This window comes from Bos taurus, chromosome 25, assembly GCF_002263795.3.
Source record: "Bos taurus isolate L1 Dominette 01449 registration number 42190680 breed Hereford chromosome 25, ARS-UCD2.0, whole genome shotgun sequence".
Lineage (NCBI taxonomy): Eukaryota > Metazoa > Chordata > Mammalia > Artiodactyla > Bovidae > Bos > Bos taurus.
In genome coordinates, this window is record NC_037352.1 from 4,112,679 (window position 1) to 4,134,790 (window position 22,112).

The 22,112-nt window shown below is 46.4% G+C and overlaps 1 protein-coding gene across 1 annotated transcript in view; it reads right to left on the reverse strand.

The window, feature by feature from the left end:
- Positions 1–2,093: 2,093 nt before the first annotated feature.
- LOC521021 (ectonucleotide pyrophosphatase/phosphodiesterase family member 7) overlaps positions 2,094–22,112 on the reverse strand; it is a 36,028-nt gene continuing 16,009 nt past the window's right edge. The window contains exons 2-6 of the mRNA XM_015460290.3: positions 19,104–19,249; positions 9,585–10,211; positions 5,612–5,849; positions 4,122–4,245; positions 2,094–2,340 (exon numbers count right to left, since the gene is read on the reverse strand). Coding sequence (XP_015315776.1) covers positions 2,286–2,340; positions 4,122–4,245; positions 5,612–5,849; positions 9,585–10,211; positions 19,104–19,249 — 1,190 coding nt within the window. The 3' untranslated portion in view covers positions 2,094–2,285. The remainder of the gene's footprint in view (positions 2,341–4,121; positions 4,246–5,611; positions 5,850–9,584; positions 10,212–19,103; positions 19,250–22,112) is intronic.

Here is a 22,112-nt window from a genome sequence, read left to right on the forward strand (position 1 = left end):
AGGGCCAGGTAATGCTTCTCGTTGTTCCAGCACTTTTTCGACAGTCTTTTTGGCAAGGCCCCTACGTGCAGAAGCGTCGTCCCTTGAGCCCTATCCTAGCCCTCCCCCGACTCCTCTGGGACTTCGGCCTCAAGCCCAGTCTCGGGTGCGAGGGTCGCCTCAGGGCCTGTGGTCTCAGGCCGGCGCTGCCCTTCCTCTCCTTGGCCAAGGGCGCTGAGGTAAAGTTGTTGGTTTGCACCTTTACCTCAGCCCTGCCCCGTACACGGAGGGCGAGGAGAGACCGAAGAGAACAGCAGGCCCCTCCAGGTTGGTGGGTGGCAGTTTTAATACGTGAGGGAGCTTGCTTAAGAGGCTTGTGTTGGGCACCCAAGGCCAATAGACCCCCACAGCCTCCTGACAGAACGCTAACAGTGCATGTGGAGGCCTTCACGGGTCCAGTCAGCCCGTGGTCCAGTGTCTCCTCAGCGCCTCGCTCTCTCAAGGCTGCATTCCTCAAACAGCTTCTACCTTGGGAACCATGGGCAGGCCGTACTTCTGAGAGCGGGAGAGGGATGAGGAGGCCCTGGTTGCCTGGGTGCGGCTAGGAGGCTCACCTCATTACCCAACCAGATTCGTTTGCCAGACGCTGAGATTTGAGGCAGAGAAGGGATTTATTCATGAGGCAGCCACTCGATACGAGGAAACAAACCTCAAATCTGCCTCCCTGTGGACGGGCAGGCGAGGGGCTGTGGGGTATTTATGGGCTAAAGAAGCAGGGTGGTTTCGCACCAAGGTGGGTGTGGAGTGAGATGATTGGAAATAAGTAAAAGGTGAGGTCATAGTTGTTTCATGCAAGGGCAACTAAACTATAGGCTTCTTCATGAGACCATCGGTCAGAAAACAGCAGGTTCTGATGGTGGAGTTTTTGACCCTCTGACGTCAAAGATCACCAAGCTCCCGCATGCCCAGTTGGAGGGTTGGTGGTCCTAATCAGTCTTAACTGGCCTGAACTAGACACAGCTGACTCCAACTTCCTGGAAAACAACTTGGGTGAACATCTTATTGTTTAGGCTTGGGGGGACGTGAAATCATTTGTAGCAACAAATAAAGTGAACTTGAACAGTGAAGGCAGGCTATAGGTGTGATGGGTTTAACCGTGATTACTCTGATTTCATTGATTTCTCCCAACACAGATAGGAACCCTTGCTCCCCCAGACCCCAATTAGGGTCTGTCTCTAACCCACAGAATCTTTAATTCACCAAATACTTTTTAAGCATAAACTATGTTCCTGGTAGGGTTTCCCTGGTGGTTCAGTAGTAAAGAATCTGCCTACAATGCAGGAGACCTGGGTTCGATTCCTGGGTTGGGAAGATCCCCTGGAGAAGGAGATGGCAGCCCACTCCATTATTCTTGCCTGGAGAATTCCATGAACAGAAGAGCCTGGCAGGCTATAGTCCATGGTGTCGCATAGAGTCAGACATGACTGAGCAACTAATACCTCACCTCATGTGCCTGGTACTATCAGGTGCTGAGGATGCAACAGTGAGAAGAACCAGGAGTGGTTCCCTGCCCTCCAGGGGCTCAGGGTTTCATGGGGGAAATAGGTATTGAACTAATTATCACACAAATAAATGTAGAAGCACCATGGCAATATATACAGTGCCAGTGAACACATGGAACTATGAGGGCTTACAGTGGGAGCTTTGACTTTGCAGGGAAAAGAATCCAGAAAGGAGTTAGAATGGTACACAGGTGGGGATGGGGAAGAAAAGAAAAAAAGTTACTTCCATTTGACCTTATTATGTCTTGAGTAAAAAGCAGGACAGTGAAAGGCGCTGGTGCTGCCCCTGGAGTTTGAACTGTGTTCAGAGTCTAATAAGTTTACCTTCATAAATCTCTTGAAATAACTATTTGGAAGCATCTTGGGAGCTAATTTGTTAAATATACTTGCACAATGCAGTTGATGGGGACAGATGAGTCTTATTACCCCTTTCAGATGAGAAACACTTGAGCCCTGCTCAGTTATGAGAACAAGAGAGGAAAATTAATTCTAATTGAATGCGTTTGTTCTCTTATATCTGTTCTTCTACAAGAACCATGTGAGCACAGGATCTGACAAAAATTGTCCTTTATTCCATCAACAGTTGATTGAAGTAAAGAGTGTGAACTGTGGTTATTGCTGTGTTTTTACAAGGAATTAAAGGTTTCTGGGTCTGAGATGTTGCATAAATCCTCTGAGTCACAGCATCCTGGGGTAGAAACATCTGATGTAAGATGATTGGATCTTGGTCCTGAAGGAACGATGTTAGAGCTCGGTCATGCGTACTGGCTCACTTGTGCTGTTTTGGTCAGCTCTCTGCCTGCAGTGGTGAGTGGAAACCATTGGGAATGGGTCAAACTCATGAATACCAAGCTTTCTATTAACACACATAATAGCTATTAATTACCTTTCTTCTGAGGAACCAAAGGGCATACAGGGTCAAACCAGAGTAAGTGATGCTGTATGATGTTATACTAAGATATTAATAAATCTAGGCTTGTCTAGCCTCCCTGACTCCATAGATGGGAGGCAGATTGCGGAAGACCCCTAAGTGGGCCACACCATTGACCTACACACAGACAATACCTTTATCTTTGTCTGTGGGCTCTTGGGAGGGACAAAGGTCATAGGTAACATTTCTCACACCTGAGCTTGGAAGGATCAAGGCACTGAAGGGATTTGTAATGGTCCATGGACCTCACAGATGTGGTGTGTTCAGGTGTTAGTGAAGATTAGGACTGCTATTTAACATAGAAAGTGAAAATTCCAGTGGTATTGATGTGGAGAGAAGCTTTAGGGTATATCTAAACAGTCCTTTCAGTGGCAGAAGACATGCATATATGCACACACTATAGTAAAGATTCAACTTCTGGATTTGAGACTTGCTTTAATAATGATGATGATGGTGATGGTGGATGATGAAAAACTAATACATTTTAACTATATGAAATGGTTACCTTTTAGAAATTATGCTGTGGGAATGGCCATTCAATCAGTACCTTGAGGTTTTTCCTTTCTTTCTTCTATGGCTAATGGTTTCTGCAGAAAAGGACCAATTGATTTCTTTCTAAAATGTTGCTTCAGGGTATAGAGACTTTTATAGGTCATGTTTCAACTTATAGGAAAATTTTATAGTTCAAATATAAATTACATTAAATGTGGGCTTTGTAATGGAGTTAAGGTTAAGTAAAGTTCTGACTTTCCTTAGGCTGTTTATGGTGTTCAGGAGGCCTCCATGCTGTTGAGACAGGAGCTCTTTGAAAGCAGAGGCATGGTCAGGATTGAGTGTCACATGGGATGTGAGAGGCTCAGTCTCCTGATGTAACTATGGAGATGTAGAAAGCAGTGTACCAGGGCCGTTGAGTGCTTTTGTTGATGGCAGGACCAGTTCAACCAGGGTTGAACTGTGTTCCCCTGAAAGGATGTGTTGGAAGTCATGACCCCTGGTACTTAGGAATGTGACCTCATTTGGAAATAGGGTCTCTGCATGTGTAATTAAGTTAGGAGGAGATCATACTGGAATACAGGTGGCTGTGAATTCCATGATTGGTGTCCTTTTAAGAGGAGAGAATTCCATGTGAAGACAGAGATTCAGAGAGAAGTTGGCTATGTGATGGTGGACACAGAGATTGTGTCTACAAGCCAAGGAATGCCAAGGATTGCTGGCAACCAAGAGGAGCTAGTAGAAGCCAGGAAGACTTCTCCCCTACACATTTCAGAGGGATCAAGTGAATACCTCGATCTCGGACTTCTAACCTCTAGTTCCACAAGACAACAAGTTTCTATTGTTGTAATCCACCCCAGTATGTGGTGCTTTGTTATGGCAATCCTGGGAAACGAATGAAACTGGAACATAGTTTTTGGTGCCAAGTGCAAAATGAAAATGGGGTCTTTGTTAAAAATCAGGATTTTTGAGATCAAACCAAGCTGGGGGCTCTTCTGAGTCTTGGTCCCTGTACTACTGCCCAGACTGCAAGTTCACAAAGATATCTCTGGTTGCTGGGTCCTCAAAGTGCTGGACCCTGACACACTCAGAAAGTGGTTGAAATGGGTTATTACAGTGTGCACTGATCAACCACAGAAAACTCTCAGACTACTCACGTCTTTTTCCGACAAAAGACTGTGAATGTCACACCAGCGACAAACAGAACCACAAGGACTCCTGTGACAACTGTGAGACTGATTGCTGTGTTTTGGAGAGCAGATGCCCTCTTCATCTCTGCTCCTGTTAATAAAAAATCAGATGGTTTTAAATGATCTGATTAAGAGGCTGCTCCTGGGTCTCTGGGAAGTTTCCTATCCAGGCACTGGTGAATATTAATTATGGAAACGAAATGTACATTTAACCCAAGAAAGTGCTCACTGTAGAGAAATCTCATAGGACAAGTCATTGAAAGCAATTTACTAAATGACCTATTCGCCAAATGACCCATTTGCCTAATGACCACTTTGCCAAATGACCGATTTGCTAAAACCCAATTCACTGAAAATCAGTTGGTAGGATGTCCTGCTTATCAATAACGGATGATCAAACACACCTCACCCCAGGCTCCCAGGATTACATATGGGGCAGGTGTAGGGGCCAAAGAGTTGTAGCAAAACTCTAAAACTTAAAAAGAAATTCTCAATAACTTAGAGAATTGCCATTCATTTAGTTTTCTGCAAACATCCTGTTTCTAGTAAATTCACATGAAGATTGTGGGTCTAGTTTCTAATTGCTCAGTTGTGTTCCCAACTCTATGACCCCCATGGATTGTAGTCTGTGAGGCTTCTCTGTCCATGGTATTCTCCAGGCAAGAATACTGGAGTGGGTAACTATTTCTTTCTCCAGGGGATCTTCCCAACCCAGGGACCAAACCCAGGTCTCCCGCATTGTGGGCAGATTCTTTACCGTCTGAGCCACCAGAGAAGATTGTGGGTAGTGGCTTGGCAGAAGGGAAGAGTGCAGGGAGCTGTTCCTTGTACTCCATTTCGAATGAGTGTGGTTGCTCTAAGCATCTGATAAATCACTGGGCACTAAGTCTCCCCACAGAAGAAATGCTGGCGAGTGTTTGTAAACAGCCAAATTCCCAGAGATGCTTCCTTTCTTTATATCACCGAGATTTAGTTTTTTGAAGTCTTAAGGATTCTCAGCCTCATTTACAGGAACCCCTGCCCCCATGTCTAGCCATGAGAAGAGCACTAAAGCTTTTTTCCTCTCCTGTGAGCAGCTTTTCTCTGGGTACCAGCATGCAGAGTTGCTGAAGGAAGGCCGCTTTTCAGAATCTACAGGGGCATCTGGGGGGCAGACTCTACGTGTTTTCTGAGGCTCAGAAGGATTATTGCCTGATACCCTCTATGGAGAGCCTTCCTTTTTGCCCTGTAGGCACTGTATAAAATGTCACCAACACAGCAAGGGACTTCCTCCTTCATCTGCTACCTGTTCACAGCTGCTGCTGATAATCTTGTGCTGGGGGCACTGAAGCTGCCAGGAAACAGGATTGTTCTGCTTGATGTTTCCCCGATTCAGAAAACCCCTTTTTGAATCTTCTCTATCTCAGGACAGAACAAACCACACTACCAATCTCTTGGTGGTGGCTTTTGTGTCTCACCTGTGTGCTGGTCGTAAGTGTCTACCAGCATTTCCTGGGTGACTGCCAGGGAGCCATTGTGGGGCTCAGGGGTAACTCCCAGGAGCTTACACATGAGGGGGTAGATGTGGATGCTGTCAAAGGGCTCAGCCAGGTGATTCTTCTTGAAATCAGGCCCGAAAGCTCTGAATATGGTCTTCATATCCATGTAGACATTATCAAAACCATGATCTCCTTTGTTGAAATATAGTATAATTCGCTGAAAAATAATAACAACGAAACAGTCATTTAAGATTCCAGTCCTCTGAAAGAAAATTGCCCCTTAGTTAATTCCATAGTTGTTAGATCCAGGAAATCTTTGAGCACTTAAATGACAAGGAAGGACACTGCTCTCTGCAGTGGCAGAAAGGAGCAGGCATGGAAGATCTTTAAAGAAGAGAATAAAGCTCACAACTTCCCTGGTGGCTCAGATGGTAAAGAAGCTGCCCACAATTTGGGATTCCTGGGTTCAGTCCCTGGGTCAGGGAGATACCCTGGAGTGGGAAATGGCAACCCACTCCAGTATTCTTGCCTGGAGAATTCTGTGGACAGAGGAGCCTGGTGTGTGCGGTCACAAGGAGTCAGACACTCCTGAGTGACTAACACTTTCTTTTTCAAAGAAAAGCACACCTGTTGGAAGCAGTAATAAGATAGTAATACTGACGGTCCTAATAGGCGCAAACATAGAGGGCTCACTGTGCACCAAGAAGTGTTCTGAATGTTTTATAAAGTGAAGGCTCTATCCTCATCACTGCCATTTTACAGATGAATAAACTACCCTGAGTCATGTAGTAGCCAATGTTGGAGCAGGTATTTGAACCCAGACTGGCTCTAGAGCTAGGAGCATTTATTTTCTTTTTCAAAAATATTTATTTATTTATTTGACTTCGCCACATCTTAGCTGTGGCACACTCCTAGTTGGGGCTTGTGGGGTTGAGGATTGAGTTTGGGCCCCTGCATCGGGAGCTCAGAGTCTTAGCCACTGAACCAACAGGAAAGTCCCCAGGTATGTTGTTTCTTATGGCACAAAGTTGCATATTTTTTGGGGGGAGCAGGGGAGAGGAGGATTAAAGAGGAGGGTATCAGGATTGTAGGTAATTGTTTAATGAGTACTAGATAGATTTTTGTCTGACCCCTTTTCAAGGGACAAAGTAACATCAGTCACACCACAGCACTGTTTATATTTTCTTATTTTCTTAGGACCAACAGATACTCTGGCATGTCAGACATGTGATCTCTGTGTATTGAAAACTTGGTCTCATAGTTGTCTTGATGCCTGTCTGCTCAGCTCAGGCTCCCTCACCTGGCTAAAGAAACCAGTCCAAAGGCGTTTGAGGCCATGCTATGCTCTTGTGCTCAGTCACTCAGTTATGTCCAACTCTGCAACCCCATGGACTGTAGCCCTCCAGGCTCCTCTGTCCATGGGATTTTCCAGGCAAGAATACTGGAGCAGGGTTGCCATTTCCTACTCCAGGGGATCTTCCCCGCCCAGGGATCAAATCCATGTCTTGTGTCTCCTGCATTGGCAGGTGGAATCTTTACCACTGCGCCACCTGGGAAGAACTTGATGCCATGGGGCAGCCTGTTAAGAACAGTTAAGTGATCCCAGTAATGGCCTCATGTTCTTTGCAAGCTCCTAAGAGCGCCGAAGAATTGATGCTTTTGAACTGTGATGTTGGAGAAGACTCTAGAGAATCCCTTGGACTGCAAGGAGATCCAACCAGTCCATTCTAAACGAGATCAGCCCTGGGTGTTCTTTGGAAGGAATGATGCTAAAGCTGAAACTCCAGTACTTTGGCCACCTCATGCGAAGAGTTGACTCACTGGAAAAGACTCTGATGCTGGGAGGGATTGGGAGCAGGAGGAAAAGGGGATGACAGAGGATGAGGTGGCTGGATGGCATCACCGACTCGATGGACATGAGTTTGAATGAACTCCGGGAGTTGGTGATGGACAGGGAGGCCTGGCTTGCTGCTATTCATGGGGTTGCAAAGAGTCGGACACGACTGAGTGACTGAACTGAACTGAACTGAATCCTAAGAGAGAAGAGTCACACCCACTCTGCTCTGCACATCAAGGCAGGCAGGTGGGTGGGAATATGAGCAGTGGACTCAATTAGAGCATTGAGACACAAAAGATTTTCTGTCTAACAGATAGTTTGCCAGAAGATTAAACTGATCACTGCATCCCATCCCTCAAACTATCTGGTTGGTCATGCTGGGAATAGGACTGTCCAATTAAATGTCTTATCATCCCTCTCAAACTGTGACATCATTAACCAGGTTTACAAAGGGGTCAGTACTATGGAAACTTCTTGGCAGGGCCTTTGCTCCAGGCCACGAGGGGGCTTACAAAATACCAATTAAGTTTTGCATTTTACTGTAAATGTTTCCACCAATATTAAACAATAACCTTATGAGCTTTCCCAGACCTGTTATACTCTGGACTTTCAGCAACTGAAGAGTATACAGATTGCAAATGTAATTATGACATTTGGCTTCTGTTCATAGCCTTAGACAAGGATCCTTCAGGTTGTACCTGAGACAGTCTTCTGTCATGTGATATTGAAGCATCACTTAAACTGTGTTCTGTCATGAATTATTGGTTGGTAGTTTTTAAAAAAATGGGATGCAGTGATCAATTTAATCTTCTGCCTGCCTTGATGCGCATGTCTTATGTATGTCTCACAATTAGCATTGATTTTGGTATTTTCTTCTTTAGGCTTCTTATTTTTTTCGTAACAGCTGTGTTGAGATATAATTCATATACAATGCAATGTATCCATTTAAAGTATACGATTCAATGGTATCTAATGTATTCACAGAGTTGTGAAACTATCATCACAGTCAATTTTAGAACGCTTCCATCACCCCAAAAAGAAAGCCTATACCCCTCAGCAGTTACTCCCCAATCTCCCTACAACTTCCCCTGGTCCTAGACAACCACCAATCTATGCTCCGTATCTATAAAATTGTGTATTCTAGACATTTCATTTAAATGGAATCATACAATATGTGGTCTCTGCTATCTGACTTCTTCCACTGAGCCTTATGCTCTCAAGGTTCATTCACATGATAGCATGTTTCAGTACTTCATTTCCTTTTAATGGCTACATAGTATTCCACTGTGTGGCTAGACCCTCTTTTGTTTATCCATTCATCAGCTGACGGGCATTTTGGTTGTTTTCACCTTTTGTTTATTAGGAATAATACTGCCATGGGCATCTATGTATAAATTTTTATGTGATCAGGATTGCCTTTTTTCTTTTGACTATATGCAAATGGGAACGAGAAGGTGTTTTTTTGGGGGAGGGAGGGGTGTTAATCTCTTGTTGATCCAACACATAGGCTTGGGTTTGTACATCAGCCTTACATTTCTAATACCAAATCACTCCTCTCCAGCTTTGGTTTCTTCCTTATTACAAAGGGAAGATAAGAGAATCAACCTTTAGGGTTGTTAGGAAAACAAAAATAAAGTGTGTGTGTGTGCGCTCAGTTGCTCAGTTGTTTCTGACTCTTTATGACCTGATGGACTATAGCCTGCCAGGCTCCTCTGTCCATGGGATTCTCCAGGCAAGAATACTGAAGTAGGTTGCCCTTTCTTCCTCCAGGGGATCTTCCCGACTCAGGGATCAAACCCACATCTCCTATAATTCCTGCATTGAGGTAGATCATTGAGCAACCAGGGAAGCCCAAACATGAAATAACTCATGTTAAATTTTTAACACAGCCCTAGACACAACCTTGGTCAGAGATACATGTCATTATTGTTGCATAATGGTAAGATGGAGCAGGGTAGGTAGGGTGGGATGCGGGGAGGTGGGGAACACTCAGAAAATAGTGGGCTACTACTAACTCATCATGCATGCACTTATGTTTTAATTTTTTTCAGAACAGTCCTTCCCTACTGGCTGCCTTCCAGATCCAAGATGGACTCTATTTTAGAATCCACTCACCCCGCTGATGCTATAACCAGGGTCGGCGTACATCACGATCGGCAGGACCCGCTCGTGTTTGGCAAAATGGAAGCGTTCTGGAAATTCCTCCTTCTTATAGACATTGAGGTGAGGATGAGCGTTCTTCAGCGCTTGGTAAACAGCTTCCTCTTGCCCTGGTTTGGGCAGAAGCATCCCAAAGCCGCCGTAGTCCACAATGTCAAACTGGACCAAGTCCTTGAAGCTGATGTAGTTTCTCAGGAGGATCTCGGTGATGTTGGGTTTCTTTTTCATGGTGGTCATGCCGTGGTCTGACGTGATGATGACATTGAGGTGCTCAGTCAAGCTGTGCCTCCCAATGGCTTCCAGCAGGTACCCGATGGTTCTGTCGATTTGCTGAATCATTGCCCTCCTATTCTCTGTGTCAGGTCCGTAGAGGTGTCCCACGCTATCTGGCTCTCCATAGTACAGGGTCACGAAGTCAAAATCTTCCTTGGTGAACCAGTTCATGACGATGTCGATGTTCTGTCTCCACTCTGTCTCGTTGCCATTTGGGTGGGTGTGCGACTCCACCAGGGACCGCTGGACAGCCTCCCCTTGGTACTTGGCGCCTCCCCCGGGATAGTGGAATGACGCTGTTTTCCTCCCCTGCGAGTGCAAGAATAAAAGCCTGTTAGAGCTGTTTCTTCTGTCTTTTTCATCATATGCAAAGCCCAACATGTTGGCAGCCCTGCCCCAGTCCAGAAACATGCATAGAAAACATGTGGGCTTTGGAGGCAGATGGGATTGGGCTTCATTCCTGACATCACCAGGATCTCCTGGAATCTAAAACACCGATAATTGGAAGACGTGCCTTTATTGGAGAAGGCAATGGCACCTCACTCCAGTACTCTTACCTGGAAAATCCCATGGACGGAGGAGCCTGGTGGGCTGCAGTCCATGGGGTCGCTAAGAGTCGGACACGACTGAGCGACTTCACTTTCACTTTTCACTTTCATGCCTTGGAGAAGGAAATGGCAACCATCTCCAGTGTTCTTGCCTGGAGAATCCCAGGGACGGGGGAGCCTGGTGGGCTGCCGTCTATGGGGTCGCATAGAGTTGGACACGACTGAAGCCACTTAGCAGCAGCAGCAGCAGCAGCAGTGAAGAAAAATGCTGCCAGTGAAACCGCTGACACTTCAGTGACTGGAAGATGTGTTCCAATTTGGGATGGCAAAATAAAAAATAAAAAAGTTCCTTGGATTGGAGGAGAAATGGTACTTTCTAAACTGGCGGTGGTGAGTGAGTTCTTTAATCTCGTAGTGCTTCAGTGTTTCTACCTGTAAAATGCCAAGAAGCCGATGGGACTTTTTTGAGGATTAATCCAGATAGCTTTAAGATAAAGTGTTGGGCATTGTGTTTTGGCCCTTGGCAGGCACTCTTTTCATTGCCTCTAGACCTAACAAGCCACCACAAGCCTTCCCCAGTGTGTCCAGTGTGTGCAGTGGGCAGTTAATATATTTGCCTGCCCAGCGCCCACTCCACCATCTGCAGGTTTGGAGCATCTGACATCCCCTGGAGGCTCTCCTCCTTGCTCTTGCTCCATGCCTGGTTTGGGGTGTGTTGGTCCCACATTAGGCTCCAGAGGTGGGGTGTGGCTCTGGGCTGGCCAGTCAGGGGACACTGTGTCCCCTGGCCACAGCAGTTGGTTGAGCCTTGGGCCCATGTCCCAGCCAGAGCCAACGAGATGAGATCTGCGGACTCCCTCTGGGGCTGTTAGAGATGAAAGAATTTGCCTAGCTGTTCCCATCTCTAATGTTTATAGACTCTGGGGTATTTGCAAAAGCGAAGGCTGTCATCTTATTCCCTGTGCAGATGTCTGCTTGATGCCGGACCCAGAGGCAGACAACAGAGCAGTTAAAGGTGTGCTTATTGCTGGGTTGCCTGGGTTTATCTTTTCTCTTTCATTTGGATGTGTGTTGCCAAAACGCTCTCCACCTCTGTCTCCTCATCTGTAAAGTGGGGATGTTAATGCCACCTCGTGGGGTGGTTGCAGGGACTAAATGCACATGGAGCACATTGGTAAGCGTTCAGTGAGCTCAGCTTTTGTCTTTCCTGGAGAGGAACAAAGAGCATTGGGCCCAACCGCACGATCAGGTAGAAGGGTGATGATTATTTCCTCCAGTTTCTGTCTCATGAGGGGCATTGAAGGTGGAACTGAAATGTGCCTGTAGACCCCCGGGTTGGAGTCTGCAGAAGGAAGCTGAGATTGGAGGCTCTGGTCATGGAAGGAATGGCTGCAGCAGGGAGCATGGGATTCCTCACGTCCGAGGAAGGTGGTGGGTCATCCATGAAATTCTGCTGAATCTTGCAAGGCCTGACCAGAGCCTGGGGTTGCTGCTTGACCTGAAACTGTTGTCAGTGGCCCAGCCACCTTCAACCTCTCTGTCACACTGCGGGAAACCAGGCAAGGCACTAGATTACAGCCGACAGAAGAGCCCTGGCCTCCTTAAAAGCCTCCTTAAAAGCCGTCATGGGAGGAGCTGCTTGTCTCTTCCCTCTCCTTGTCTCCAGTGGGTAAACTGGGGAAAGAGGGGTGGGGTGGGGGCTCGAGAGAGTGGACCATGGGTCACGCTCCTTCTTTCCCAGGCATCTGGGGCCACCAGAGAGTCTGTGGTGGGGTAGGGAGCATGCTGGGGATCCGAGCTTTGACTCAGATCTGAGATGAAGGTTTTACCATGAGCAGAACTGAGTCTTCAGACTGAAAATGAGGCTGTGTTAGCAACACAAGTAATTTCAAAGTCATGAAAATATTAAGCGATAATACTCCTCGGCAGAAAGGTGTTTTTTTTTTGGATAAAGCCTGGTAAAATTGTTAGGAAAATAAAATAATTTTATGTACACTCACCAACGAGTTAACAGTAAGATGGACCCATATCACTAAATATGTTGTTGTAAAGCAGCTCCTTGACCAGGACTGGGCACATACTAGGCACTTGATAAATTTCTGGTTCCATAAATGACTGACCTGCTTATTTGGGGAGCAACTACTTTTCTTCATCCTGGCTGTTAACTTGAGGGCTGTTTTGTGACTCTTCTTGTATTACCCAAGATTTGGATATTCTGAAAAACTCTCTACAGTTCAATGGCTTTAGTAGAGCCAAGAGAGGGTACTGGTGTAATGGTGTCAATTTGGTATAGGGAATAAATTATGGGATGAACTGTGGGGTATTAGCACCTGGGTCATGGCTATGTGGCATACGACTGGGTATAAAAGTATAATCAAGTGTAATGCCAAACTTACCATGTACCATTTGAGAGAAAGAGGCAGGTAAGCTATTTGGAAGTTGTAGGGGATGCTGTTGGGGCCCCATCCAGATCCCCTTATTGGGCTTGTGCACCCGCATCCATTTCTGTGGGGGTGCTGCTAATGTCTCACTGTTCCTCCATGTTTTGGAAAAATCCCGTTGCCAAGTGGCCAGACCTGCCTCACCTGAGTAGGTAGCCTATACTGGTCTTTTATCCTCAGCAGCCCACGGCTAGTGACCAGCAGCAGGACATAAAGCCAGCTCCCTGGCTTCAGGGTGGGATAACATGGGGGTGCAATTCATGTTTCTGTGCTCCTGGGGGATCAGGCTGAAGCTGGTGTCCAGCAGAGGGCACATCTCACTTAGCTCATTCTCCTGCCACGTCAGTTTTCCTTACTCCCGTCTCCTGAGAGCTCTCTCTCCATATGTTACATGCACTGCGTCCCTGACTCAGGCTCTGGTTTTAGGAAGCTTGACCCAAGACAGAAGTCCTAACACTAAACGCTTTGCACAGTTCCAGAAGTTCTGTCCATAGCTGTAGGTGAAATATTGTCCCTTCTGCCCTCCAGCGTTCATTTCCTATTTTGGGATCCGGTTTTATGTTCTCTAAAGCACTTTCCCCAACCTGAAATTACCTTAATTTGCTTGCTTTGAAAACTATCTAATTCCCTCCTCTAGAAAGTGTGGCTGTTTTTGTTGAATGCATTTTTCCTGGGACCTAGGACAGGCCTAGCTCAGACTTAAGTGCTGACTGCTGATTAAGTGCATGCTGCATGAATGCATGAATCACATCTCCTTTTAGGGGCAGAAAACCTACCTTCTTCTCTCTTGATTAACTTATGGAAATAGTTTCATAAATGCTTTCTCTTTTGGGTTCTAGTGTCTTATTTGTAACCTCTACAGGTAACACATTTTCCTTTCTGATAATAAAATTTCTATGGTTGCTTTAACTTGCAAATCCTCTAATATTTATTTATTGCATTTCTGATTGGCATTAGACATAATTCTTAGTTTTTAGCGATGGTAGTTTGTTTAACTCTAAGTGTAAATTGACTTTGCTCTCAAGTATGGATTGATTGGAAGGATGAAACTTCCAACATTTTGTAGAACACAGTTTGGCTATTTTATTATTTAGAATAAGCTGACATTGACATTGTGAGGGACTTAGGCAGCACTGCATATTAGTTAAGTTCCTAGGTATTTGCCTGTTAAATCTCAGATGTTCCCGACTTAAAATTGTTTTCTCCTGCTATATTCTTAACACATATTCTTTCTTTAAAGGTATCCAAGCTGTGGTCTTAGGAAGCTATGGTTTTTCTCGCTTGGTCCCATAGAAATTTTAGGATTTATGATGCTTTGTGAAATGAGCTCCAGAGAGAAATATATATGTGAGCATGTGTATACACACACATACATACACACACACTTGACTCTGTTTATTTGGGATCTACGATAATCAAAAGTGCTATTTTCAACAAATACTTCTGAGAAACAATCTGAGCACTTAATTGGATGCAAAAGAGTGGGTATTTACTATTCTACCCTTTAATTAGCATAATCAGTGTTTCCAGAAGCAATAGCAATTGGAAAATCACTAGTTTTATTAGGTGCATTATTCTTCCTTAGTGTACTATTGCATCAGTGTGGCTATTACTCTTAAGCTGCTGCTTTAAAACGAGAGTTGATACTTCTTAGGGCAAAGCCTGAGTGTTGGCTTTTGTATAGAATCTACAGAACTCTTTGGGGCTTCCCTGGTGGCTCAGACAGTAAAGAATCTGCCTGCAATGCAGGAGACCTGGGTTCGATCCCTGGGTCGGGAAGATCCCCTGGAAAAGGAAATGGCTACCCACTCCAGTATTCTTGTCTAGAGAATTCTATGAACAGAGGAACCTGGCAGACTATAGGCCATAGGGTCACAAAGAGTTGGACGAGACTGAGCAACAAACACTTAACAGAACTCTTCAGAACCAATCATTAGTGAAAGAGTTTCAGTTTGGTTTTGTGTTTTGTCTTGTCTCTTCTTTTAGTGGACGGAATTAATGTCACCAAGATGTATAGGTTTTATAAAGGTCCCTGAAGTGTTCATCCCATTGTACTTTGGTGGATAGTATGTTTAGTGGTTTAGGGAAAGGAGTTAGTTACACATTCTTGGGAATGACTGAGTGGAAAGAGATGGACTCCATGTATTGGGCTGGCCAGAAAATTTGGGTTTTTCTGTAATAGCTTATGGAAAAACCCAAACAAAGTTTTTGACCAATCCAATATTTGAAACCATAAGTTGGTTCTGAGTGTTTTCATCGTTCTTCTGTGTTCTGGAGGCGTCACTGAACAGAAGGAATAGAGAGGGCCAAGAGTCTGTGTTTTAACCCTCCCATGCCCTTTTGGAGGTCGGAGTATTATTCTTAGAACCTTTATGATGTGTGATGGAGACACAATTTGTACCAGTACTGGGATGCATTATGTTGCTATTAATGCTCTTCTAAGCAAAAACTGCTGGCACCCTCTTTCTCACAGCTTTTCCAAGTTTGGAAGCTTTTGTCTAGGAGATCTGGCTGACACTGAGAACCTTAGCTGCCCTCCCCACCGTCTCTCCAAATCCCCTCCTGGTGGCAGCCTACCGCGGTCCTGTTACAGACTCTTGGCAGACATGAGTATCTCACCCACACCATTTCACATCTTAATACTCTCTCTGTCTATTCCATAAGAGGAGAAACATGCCCCTAGGTTTTCATGGCTTCCCAGGTGGTACAGTGGTAAAGAACCCACCTGCAATGCAGGAGACCCGGGTTCCATCCCTGGGTCAGGAAGATCCCCTGGAGAAGGGAAGGGCAACCCACTCCAGTATTCTTGCCTGGAGAATCCCATGGACAGAGGAGCCTGGTGGACTACAGCCATGGGGTTGCAAAGAGTCGGACACAGCTGAGTAACTAACACTTTCACCTTCCTGGGTCTCACAGCCATAGCTGCCTGCCTTTCTCTGAGAATTAGGACTTCTGAACTTGGTGAAATACCTTAGTCATTGATCAGGTTCAGTTATCCCAGGAGCTTGTTTAAAATCCCAGCCTGCTCTCTGGAACTTCCCCGGTGGTCCAGTGGTTAACACTTTGTGTTCCCAATGCCGGAGGAGCTGGGTTCGATCTCTGGTCAGGGAGCTAGATCCAGCATGCTGCAACTAAAGATCCCGCATACTTCAACGCAGATCCTGCACATGGCAGTGAAGATCACGCATGCTGCAACTAAGACCCTGCTGCTGCTGCTAAGTCGCTTCAGTCGTGTCTGACTCTGTGCGACACCATAGATGGCAGCCCACCAGGCTCCTCCATCCCTGGGATTCTCCAGGCAAGAACACTGGAGTGGGTTGCCATCTCCTTCTCCAATGCATGAAAGTGAAAAGGGAAAGTGAAGTTGCTCAGTCGTGTCCAACTCTTAGCGACCCCATGGACTGCAGCCCACCAGACTCCTCCGTCCATGGGATTTTCCAGGCAAGAGTACTGGAGTGGGGTGCCATTGCCTTCTCTGCAACTAAGACCCAGTGCAGGCCAAAAAAAAGTCCCAACTTGCTTTCAGTGGAGCCTCTCCATTCATAGCCTGACCGTTAGGGAAGTCCCGATGGTGTGAGGATACCCTCGTGGACTGTGGAGATTGGATGCAAAGGTGGTTGAGAATCCCATCTCATAGGCATCATCTGCCAAGAGACACTGATTCTCATGAATCTTGATGGACTCTGGCAGCATTAGTGTCACTGAAGAAAAACATTTTAGTCCTATTAAAGGTGAATGCATCAGTATCCACAGAGCCTACCTGGAAGAGACTCAGAAGAAGGATGGATTTTCCCAGTGATGGATACAGGGTGGGCCGCCTTCCTGCAACCCCACCTGGCAATGCAAATGTGCCCACCCCATGGCATTTGGCATTTGTCACCCTGTTTTGGCAGGGGCGGTTGCTGACCTGGGACCACAGGTTTGCTCTGATTACAGGAGATTTTTGAGCCAGCTCCTCAGGGAATTGGCTGAATGGCCCTTCCTGGGCAGGATGAGATACACCAACTTGACATTTGCTTGCCAAATGAGTAGTGTGTTGTCAGCTGCCTGGCCCTGCACCAGATCCTCATTTTGCACAACCACTTATGAATTCAGCAAAGAGGAAAAGCACTCTGATTATAAATTGAGCAGGAGGAAAAAAGTCCTGCAAATAAATGACAGGGAGACAAGAACCATGCATAAGAAAGTGCCAGGAAGGGAGAATGCCACCAGAAGCCTCATGCCAGTGAACAAATTCTGTAGTGAGCGAGGCTCTGGGTTTTGAGTAGTGAATTAATCAGGGCTTTACAGACATTCTTAGCAGCCTGGCAGATATAAGAATCACTCTGAAGTCCATGACTAAATGCTTTGGCCACAGAATAAAAATTATGTCATGGTTAGCGTTAAAGAGTTGCTGAACCCAGAGTGAGTTCTAATCCCAGCCCTGCCTCTCACTAGTTTTGTGACTTTGAGAAGTTATGGTGTCACTTGGTGCCTCAGTTTACTCATCTGTTAAAGGGGCATAACCTTAGCACCACCTCAGGGTTGTGATAAATTAATATTCGTAAAGCACTTAAATCAGTCGCTGGCACATAGTGAGTGTTATGGATGTTATTTTTATTATAAGGACAGAGTTTATTTGCATGGTCTATTCCTCAAAATTTAAAAATGTGATAGATTGGGGAAGGAAGCTGCTGCTGCTGCTGCTTCTGTTAAGTCGCTTCAGTCGTGTCCGACTCTGTGCAACCCCACAGACGGCAGCCCACCAGGCTCCTGCATCCCTGGGATTCTCCAGGCAAGAACACTGGAGTGGGTTGCCATTTCCTTCTCCAATGCATGGAAGTGAAAAGTGAAAGTGAAGTCGCTCAGTCGTTTCCGACTCTTCGAGACCCCATGGACTGCAGCCCACCAGGTTCCTCTGTCCATGGGATTTTCCAGGCAAGAGTACTGGAGTGGGGTGCCATTGCCTTCTCTGGGGAAGGAAACTAGGGCACAACAAATAGGAGAAAATGAACCTGAGGTAGAGAAGGGTCATGGCCAGCCTCCTGTGATTCTTCTAGAGCTGTGTTGTCCCGTATGGGAGTCCCACTTGTGTAGTATCTAGATTTAAATTGAAACTAATGAAAATGAAACACAACTAAATATTCAGTCCCTCAGTCTCACTCGCCACATTTCAAGGGCTCAATTACCACCCGTGGCTTCCACATTGGACCATGCAGAATAGAACATGTCCATCATCACAGAATGTTCTGTTGGATAGTCTTGACCTAAAGCTCTAGTGACCAGCTGAAGTCCTGCTAAAGTGCCTCAGCTTCCATTCATAACAGTGACTGATCATTTCGGGCAGTGAGCACTAAGCAACTCACGTGTGTTATCACAGTTAATCCTCCCAATGAGCCTGTGAAGCACGAACTCTGACAACCCTCATTTTAAGGGTGGGAGCAAATGAAGCAGAGAGCAGAGGTCATTGCCTGAGGTGAGGCTGCGGGAGAAGGGTGGGGCTGGCTGGATCCTGCTCTGGGAGTCAGAGTCTGAAGGCTGTGTTCTGAGCTGCTGCAGTCACACCCCTTTGCCAAGTAGCATGCACAGCGTAGGCTGGGAGCACAGAGAGGAAGGGTCAGGACTCAGGGAAGCTTGGAGCCAAGGCTGGTATCTTGGGGGAAGAGAAGAAGGATCTGTTCTGAAGTGATGACTTTGGAAGCTGACAGAGAAAACGCAAAACTGGCAATAGGCTTGGGGCTTGGAGTTCAAAGTACAACTGATTTTTGCCTTTTCGAAGCAATAGTGAATGGGTGCTGGGATATTACTACTTTCAAGTGAATGTTCTCATTAGAGCTTTTCATGCATTGAGTGGTCAGCTTCACTCCTAAGGGCTTTCATGCCTAAGCCAGAGGCAAGAGAAGAGATATTTATTAAAGAGTGGCTGGGTCCAGACCCTATGAGCCCTGAAGGTACAGTTGAGATCAAGCCGACTCTGCCCTCATGGGGACTTATCCATCCATAACAGCTAAAGCTTGCTGAGATGTGCATAAAGTACACATTATATTTAATCCTTACACCAACTCCATTAAATGAGCACATTATCATGATGCCTGTGCCACATTTAGGGAAACAGGTGCTTAGAGATAAGACCCTTGCTCAAGACCACACAGTTTCTAAGCCCCTCACCCCACAACATGCCTAGGAATGAGAGGTGACGTCCCAGGAAGTCAGCCCAGGGTTTCTGGCAATACCTGTCTCTGGGCTGTGATCCAGAGGGGGAGAACGCCATTGTCCCACCACTCAGTCTTGTTCTGTGTGGTCTTGAAGGAGTACTTCCACTGTGTCTCTGTGTTGAACATCATGTTGTGAATGACTCCGTGATCTTCGATCCAGCGACCTTGGAGGTGAATAAAGGAGGGAAGGTATCGGTAAGTTCTATGAATGTTGCTGCCATGGGTGTCCACGTGTTCTTAAGATGGCCCCTCCCAACATCCTTCCAGTTGGCCTACTTAATCCGAGGGCTGACCCTCTGGGCTTCAGACTTGTTTTTCTGGGGTGCAAACATTGGCAGCCACAAAGGAAGGGTCATTATATCTCAGACCTGCCAGATTGGATCTGCTTCCTGGAACAGACCTCACAGTCCTGGGGGAAGTTGGTGTTGGCTGTGGAAGCTGATGAGGGCGGTGGGAAGCCGGGCACAGGAAGGCCAAGTTCCTCAGGTTATTCTGTGTCCAGAAGCTAAGAGTCTGGGATTGGGACACTTCCTGTGGGATGGCTTTCCTCATTGGCTTGTGATGACCTGGAATATCCAGTGGACTTGAGTCTATGCAAACATCCCAGGGTTTCTCCCAGGATTCCCACAGGCTTGGCTGTTTGAGGGAACCAAGGGAATCAGGAAGGATTTAATTTTTTTGGTTTGTTTAAAAAAAATTTTTTTTTTTTTTTGGGCCACATGGCATGTGGGATCTTAGTTTCCTGACCAGAAATTGGACCCATGCCCCCTGCATTGGAAGCACGGAGTCTTAACCACTGAACCACCAGGGAAGTCCCAGGAAGGGTTTCTAGACATGTCAGTAGATGAAGGCAGACTTATTTCTCTCTGTTTAAGGGAGGAAGGCTGGAGAAGGAAATGGCAACCCACTCCAGTATTCTTGCCTGGAGAATCCCACGGACAAAGGAGCCTGGTGGGCTACAGTCCATGGGGTCGCAAAGAGTCGGACAAGACTGAGCGACTAACACACACACACAAGGGAGGAAGGCAGGTACTGGGGAATGTGAGTAAGCTAGGTTGTTGTTGAACACATAGGAACTGAACCAGATGTGGGGAAAAAACCCTGTGATGTTACATTGTACTGGGGAAAAAGGGACTGCACGTGAGGGTCAGTCTAAAGGGGGGCTGAAAGGTTCAAGGGGAGAGCTGAGGGTCCACGCCCCTCTCCTCCTGGGACGATGAAGCCTCTGGGTAACCCTGCTGATCATAAAACAGTGACGATTCCTCCACGTCCACAGTAAGAAGGACCGTCTGTGACTGGGACTTGTGGTCATGGGCACAGAGAAGGGAAATGCTCTCTGCTGGGTTAGAGTCATTGCCAGACTGCTGCTGCTGCTACTGCTAAGTCGCTTCAGTCGTGTCTGACTGTGTGACCCTGTAGATGGCAGCCCACTAGGCTCCTCCGTCCCTGGGATTCTCCAGGCAAGAATACTGGAGTGGGTTGCCATTTCCTTCTCCCACTGCCAGACTGCTGATGGGTAAAGTCCCCCTAGGGTGGCCAAGGCCAAGGCTTTCAATGGGGAAGAAGCAAAACTAGTTGTGGCTTTATCGTTTCTGCCTTGCAGGCAGGCCTGAGAGCCAGCCAGGCGTGGGGTCACGAGAAGTAAGTTGTGCTGCTGCCAGGGACTGGGGCCTGGAGGTGTCAAGATTCCTGGTCAGGGATCAGGTCAGACAATTGACAGGTGAAGAGCATGGACTTCGAATCCATGAGAGCTCGGTTCCCCTCCTGACTTGGCTTCTGAACTTGCTGTGTGCACGTGAACAAGCCTTGATTTGCATGTGTAACGGGTAGGGTCTGTGTGAGGGAATCATGGCTCACATTCACCATCACGCCAAAGAGCAATGCACTTTGGGAACATTAGCTCATGTGAAGCTCCCAATAGCCCTGCAAGGTGGGAACTGTTATATCCCTGATTAAAGCTTTCACTCTTTGCTGGAAATGGAGCACAGAGTTTGTTCAAGGTCATGTGGCAGAGCTGGGGGTGGAACCTGCGAGGTTTAATTACAACTCCCTGCTCCCCCGACCCCCAGGTAAAATTCACATAAAGCGCTAGCGGTAAAGAAGCTGCCTGCCAGTGCAGGAGACATGAGAGACATGAAGTTGATCCCGGGGTCGAATTCTTCCCGGATCGGGAAGATCTCCTGGAGGAGGACATGGCAACCCATTCCAGTATTCTTGCCTGGAGAATCCCATGGACAGAGGAGCCTGGTGGGTTACAGTCCATGGGGTTGCAAAGAATCTGACACAACTGAAATGACTTAGCATCGGCAGCAGTGACATAAAACTAACCATTAACATTTTAAAGTGACCAATTCTGCAGCATTTCGTGCATTCACGATGTTGTGCAACCAGGACCTCTTTCTAGTTCTAGTACATTTCATCACCCCAGAAAGGGACTCTGCCTATTAGCAGTCACTCTGCAGTGCTCCACTCCACACCTCCTGGTGGCCACTAATCTGCTTTCTATCTCTGTGGATTTACTTATTCTGGACATGTCATAGACATGGACTCATTCAGTATGTGGTGTTTTGTGTCTGGCTTCTTTCACTGAGCTTCATGTTTCCTGGCTTCATTTCCTTGGTAGCATGGATGTATACTCCATTCCTTTTTATGGCTGCATAATATTCCATTGTCTCGATAGACCAGACATTCATCCATCAGTTGGTAGACATTTGGGTTGTTTCCACTTTCTGGCTGCTGTGAATAATGCTGCTGTGAACATTCATGTACAAGTATCTGTTTGAGTCCCTGCTCTCAATTCTCTTGGGTAAATACCTAGGAGTACAATTGCTGGGTCATATGGTAACTCTATGTTTAACTTTTTGAGGAACTACTAAGCTATTTTCCACAGTGGCTGTATCATTTTACTTTCCTGTTAGCAATGTTCAACACTTTTCCTCTTTTTGATTATGTCCAGCCTAGCAGGTGTGAGTAACTCACTGTGGTTCTGAAATGCATTTCCGAATGCCTGATGATGTTGAGCTTTGC